This window comes from Melospiza melodia, chromosome 18 (assembly GCF_035770615.1).
Source record: "Melospiza melodia melodia isolate bMelMel2 chromosome 18, bMelMel2.pri, whole genome shotgun sequence".
Taxonomy (NCBI): Eukaryota; Metazoa; Chordata; class Aves; order Passeriformes; family Passerellidae; genus Melospiza; species Melospiza melodia.
Window position 1 is genome coordinate 405,312 of NC_086211.1, and position 6,000 is coordinate 411,311.

The following is a 6,000-nucleotide window of genomic DNA, read 5'->3' on the forward strand; positions in this document are numbered from 1 at the left end:
CAACAGTATTTAGAGACTTCTTCACAAACAGAATTAGATCTTGTCAATGGAAAAAAACTTCCTAACGTGGAACTTGTTGAATAAAGAGTAAACCCTATTTGTGAAGCAAAGCCTGTGCTCACATGAAGGCAGCATCCTTCAGCCCTGGCAGCACCTGGATAACTTGCAATCTGGTTTATTTCAGTAATTATTAATTACCGACCTATTTAGGCGTATTTTACACCAGCTGCAGCTGAACTGCTACGGCATGCTCACACACTCGGAGCAGCCGAGAGGGATGTTACCGGAGATTTCCTGCATTCCCCCCGGAACAGCGCGCTTTCCACCGCTGCCAGGCGCGGCCCCGCCGACCCGCCCGCCCCGGCCCCGCGGGGTCCCGGAGCTCGCCCGGCTCGCACCGGGGGCACCGGGGACCCCCGGGACGGCGCCGGGGCTCCCCCCGCCCGGCACGGACCCGCGTTCCTCCCGCCGCGGCCGCGGATGGCGCCGCAGCCCCCCGCCCTCACCTGTACCACTCCAGCCCCTTCTCGTAGTTCCTGTCGAAGAAGTGGGGCTCGGTGCCCACGGCCCGCACGTCGGGGTGCGCCCGGATGGCCTCCAGCAGCGCCCGCGTCCCCCCCTTCTTCACCCCGATGATGAGGGCTTGCGGCAGCCGCTTCTCCCCGTAGTCCGGCGTGGTGCTGCTGCCGCCGCCGCGGCTGCCCGGGCTGCCGGCCCGGCTCAGCTCCTCGTCCGTGGTGCTCGACTCCTGCGGGTCCCTCTCGAAGGCTCCGCTCTGCGCCGCGATCACCTCCCCGGGGGCCAGCTGCGCCCGCAGCCAGGTGTCCGCCGCCCCTTCCCGGCTGCCGTTGGAGGCCCGCGGCGGAGCGGCCGAGGGGCCCGGGGCGCCGGCGGAGCGCGGGGCCGCCGTGGCGGGGAAGGCGGTGGGGGAGCGGGGGGCCCCGGGGGCCGCCGAGGCGGGGAGCGCGGCGGGGGAGCGCAGGGCGGCCGGGCCGGTGCCCCCCATCAGGCTGTAGCACAGGTAGGTGAGGCACAGGGAGAGGCTGCACATGCAGAGCAGCTTCCGCGCCGGGGGCCCCTTAGAGCCGCGCCCGCCCGGCACCCCCGGCTGGGCGGGGGGGGACATGGCTGCTCCCCGCTCCTCGCCCCGGGCACCGGGCGCACATGGTGTCAGCCGCCGCCCGGCCGCCCCGGCCGCATGGGGCGCCGCTGCCCGCCCGCCCCGCCGCCGCCGGTGGGGGGGGGCCCCGCATGGCACGGTCGCCGCCGGCCCCCGCCGGGTACCGGGGCGCTGGGGCTCCGCGCGGCCGCGCTCCGGTGCCACCGGCTCCGCACTGTTGCCGCCCGAGTTCCTGCCGCGAAACTTTGTGCCGGGTGGGAGGCGGGAGCGCGTTCCCGGCGCGGGGAGGGCCCGGCCCGCCCCCGCCGCCGCCGCCGCCGATGCCGATGCCGAGAGCGCGGGGAGAGCGGGGAGCGCGCCGGGCCGGGCCGGGCCGGGCGGCAGCGGCGCGGAGCTGCGGCCGGGCAGCACGGCGGACAGCGGCCGGGCAGCACCGCGGACAGCGGCCGGGCAGCACCGCGGACAGCGGCCGGGCAGCACCGAGACGCCTCGCCCGGGCAGGCCCCGCTGCCGCGGTCCCGCCGGCACACGCCGCTCGCCGCCGCCAGCCCTCGGCCGCCCCACACCGCTCCTGCCCCATCTGCTGCCCAGACCCACCCGCCGGGCCGCACCCGCTCGTGTCAGCGCTCGGCGCAGGGCCCCAGAAACAGGGCCAGTGTCAGCTGTACCCTACAAATGCTCCTCCTTTCCCCTGCAAAATCACCGTGCCACAGCTCCTTGGCCCCATGTCCTGCCCTGCTCCCCTCCACCTCCCCGCGGTCTGTTCTGTCCCCAGCCCATGGCTCCTGCACACAGCCTGCAGCTGCCAAGAGACAGATCCTCCGGGACAGCCCCTCGCAGCAGGGCCCGGGCCCCTTGGTTCTGGCCTTATGGGGATCTGGGACAGGTTCTCAGGGCAGCCTGCTTTCCCCTGGGATCCTGAGGAGAGGTGGCAGACCGTGGGCAGGGGCAGGCAGGAACTTAATTTGGAGCATGGAGGGTTCATAGTTTGGGTGCCAGGAGCTGCACTAGTAGATGAGGCCAATTACACCCTTGCACGATGTTCTTCCAGGAACTCTGTCCCCAGCCTCGGTGGAGCAGGTTGGGGCTGACAGCCTCCCTCCTCACAGTTTTCTGGAGCAGCCATCACCTCTTTCCAGCTCCACGTTTTGTCACTTCCCACCTCCAGTTCTCAGGTTTGGCATTAGGATGTGTTTTGTGAGGGGAAGGAATGCATTATTGTCTCTCAGCTTTCTCCATACCTCGTCTGAGGTCTCTCAGAGTTTCTCCATCATGAGTGTTGCCCTGGGATATTGGGGCGTGTCACAGCCCTTGGCATCCTGCCCCACAGCAGAACAAGGCTGGCAATGCCATGTACAGCGATGAATTGAGGAACACGGCCATGTGCTAAAACCCTCACAGGTGAACGAGCAGCAATGTAACCTTGTGCACCTGCCAGCACTACCTGGGAGCAGCAGATCCCAGAAAGAGCCAGCACCCGACCCCAGTGGCAAAAGCTGCAGAGCAGCTCTGTGTTCACACCCACGAGGGCCACAGCTGCACGCCTGAGCCAGCCCTGGGAGAATGCAGGCTGTGTCTCCAGCCTTGTGCATCTGTGAATGCCGTGTAGCTCATCCTGCCTGTGAGCAGGACGAGAATTTGGAGGCAGTGACCCTTGTCCACTCACCAGTCTGGGGAACTACTGGATTGTACAGAGATGCTCTGGGTGAGGCTGGATGGGAGAGAGCGGGCAGAGCTTCCTCTTGCTCCCCCAGCTGATGAGCCGTGGCCTAGGTTTTGCAGGGGAAGCCCAGGAATTGCCCAGGTTTTACAGGGGAAACCCATCTCCAAACCTTACTGTTGCATAGGGGACGTGGAATCATGGAATGTTTTGAATTGTTAGATTCTTCAAGGCCATAGAGTCCAACCCTTGCCATGGCCAGGGACATCTTCCACCATCCCAGGCCGCTCCAAGCCCCATCCAGCCTGGCCTGGAACACTCCCAGGGATCCAAGGAGAGCCACAGATTCTCTGGGCACCCTGTGCCAGGGCCTCACCACCCTCACAGGCAACAATTCCTTCCATATCCATATATCCAATCTTACCTTGTCCTCTGTAAGTGTGAAGCCATTTCCCCTTGTGCTGTCACTGCTCTCTTAGAGCTCCCTTTTCAGCTGACATATCTGTAGAGGCCCTTCTTGTTATTCTGTATGTCCCTGGCCAAGCTCAGCTCCAGCCTAGGCCTTCCTGCTTCCATCCCTACACACCCAGGCAATTTCCCTGTACTTTTCCCATGATAACTCTTCCTGTTTCCACTGCCTGTGCATTTCCTTCCTCCCCTCGAGTTTGGCCAGCAGGTCCCACCTCAGCCATGTCAGATTTCTGCCTTTGTTGCCCAATTTCTTGTGCCTGGGGATCATGAGCTCTTGTGCTCTATGGAAAGTGCCCTTAAAGACCTTCCAGCTCTGCTCTGCTCCTTGTCCCTGAGGGCAGTTTCCCAGGGGTGTCATTGACCAACTCCTTGAAGAGCTGGCGGTTTGCTTTCCTAAAATTCAGAGCCCTAACTTTATTCTTCGTCTGACCTAAATCCCTCAGGACTGCCAGCTCCACAGAGCAATGCACCTGTGGGCTCCCAGCTACGCTCGGTCTCATTGCAAAAGCAACATTTGGAAAAAGTGAAGTGCCAATGTTAGGTAGCTACCCAGAGCTGAGAAATGTACTCATAAAAAAAGGAGGAAAAGCATCAGTGTTTCCCATAATGAACAAAAGCTCAATGCTGCTCTCAGCTGGACATGTGTTCTCCCTGTGTAGCTCCAGTTCCAATGGAGATAATTCCTTCATAATATATTTTTTATGGCACACATGAGACCTCTGAAATGCAGTGTCTTGTGTCCCGTAAATCATTTTCTGTAACTCGTGGATTCCTTTCCAGCTGCATTACAGTAATGTGAACGTTTGGGACTAACAGGAGCTGACAGGAGCGCAGCCTCACGTCCCTGCCTGGCGCTGCAGGAGCGGCACGGCTGCCCCAGCAGCAGCTCCTGGCCTCGGGCATCCCCCAGGCACTGACCAGGGGAACACAGGGCCTGTCCTGGACTGCCCCAGCCCACGGCAGGGCTGCCGAAACTCGGAAATCAGGCTTGAACCTTGAATGAGAATCCCAGTGGGTGCAGCGTGGGTCACACGGCAGGGCTGGGGACAGAAGGACGCTCCCAAGGCTCACTTGGCTGCTCTGCTCAGCACATGCACATGGCCTCTCGTGTAATTGTTCTGGCATGCATGGATTTACCTTGAGAGACATGAATCCTTCTCATACATGGAGATATGTCTATTCCACACTGGAGAACCCACAGAGAGCCTGCTGGCAGCACAAGCCTGCTCCTGAGTTTCCCAATATCAAAAAAACCTAACTCAACCCAAGCCAAAACCCAAACAGTTTTCAGTTTCAAAAATAAGATAAACCTCAAACTAGACTCTATTTAATGAACTCACAGTGCTTTGGTCTTTCTGACACGGAGAACACACCCAAACTGCAGTGCTTAGCAGAATGCCCCAGCCTGACATCCCTGTGGCTCCAGCTCCCATGACGTGCTGCACAGGAGGCCAACAGGATTTACAGCAAACCACACAGAACGCAAAGACCATTTCTTCTTGGGCACCAGCTTCCAGCCCAGAGGAAATTTTATAACTGGAATGTGAAGCCCTCTAAAACAAATGGTTCATCCTTAAATGCCTGCTGCTGGGCTCCAACTCCTGATTCATCACAGAGTGTGTATTTCTCCTGCGTGGATGTCAAACGCATCCATGAGCAGATCTGAGTGTTATCCAATGCTGGCTGGTGCTGTTCAGCCATGGATGCAATAGGAGCTGATGGAGTGTAACACTTTATTTGACAGTTCTGCTCTTAAAGGCTTCTGTATTTACCCTGCATACCTGCCTCTGCCAGGCACATCAATTAGCAATGGGAGCACTTCCAGGCAGGCAGCAGAGGCCAAGCTAGCAAGGCCAGCTGAGAATTCCCTGGGTGGGTTGGTTGGGTAGATCACCTAGTTCATGCCCCACATTTCGGCAGGGATCGAGATCAGTTGGTTTTGACAAAGGGAAAGGAATCTGGGCAGCCATGGAGCAGCCACCCCTGGCATGCAGTTTTTTCTCAGTTCAATCACTTATGGCTGCCCCACCTGGGCAATCTGCCTGCGGTGCTCTCATCCGCACAGGGACAGCAGTGCTGGGATTTGTCCCAGGATCTTGGTTATGGGGACATGACAGTGAGTCATGGTTTGCAGCTGAGAGCCCTGCCCTGCAGCAGCTGCCAGGCTCTGGCTGCACGGGCTGGTGACCAGGCTGCAGCTGGAGCACGGGTGGCACTCCGTGGGCTGGGAAGGCCTTTCAGAGGTGCTGCTGCCCGGCTGGAGCTGTGCCAGGGCGAGTGGCCTGCTCATGGGGGAAGCAGAACCCCACTCCAGCGCTGAGATGACTGAGTGCTGGCACGCTCACTGCTCAGACATGGCATTTGCTGCTCCAGTGTTCTCACACCTTTGCTCCAGGAGCAGACACTGGGAGAGGAGCGCTCCGAGGGCATCTTCAGACTGCACAGCCCATCTCAGGGGGCCTGGGTCTATTTGGCCAAGGGAAGGGAGCTAGAGAGCATGTCCCTTCTCTCCAAATGCACAGGCAGATGAGCACCAAGAAAGGAGGAAAATGGCCTCAGATAATAGTCTGTACTGGCACAAAACCAAAGAGGTATGAGTTGGCACAAATAACTTTTGGCTGGAAATCAGATGGTTTCTAACAGTGGGAGAGATGTTGTTCTGGAACAGATTCCTGAGAGGAGCGTTGGGGGCAAGGTATGCAATTAGTTTTAAGATTGAGTTTGAAATGGACTTTATAACATCATTGCC

General features: G+C 59.7%; 1 protein-coding gene across 1 annotated transcript in view; it reads right to left on the bottom strand.

Moving 5' to 3' along the window:
• HS3ST4 (heparan sulfate-glucosamine 3-sulfotransferase 4) overlaps positions 1–1,126 on the bottom strand; it is a 57,812-nt gene extending 56,686 nt beyond the window's left edge. The window contains exon 1 of the mRNA XM_063171499.1: positions 507–1,126. Within this exon, the coding sequence (XP_063027569.1) occupies positions 507–1,126 (620 nt within the window). The remainder of the gene's footprint in view (positions 1–506) is intronic.
• Positions 1,127–6,000: the final 4,874 nt, after the last annotated feature.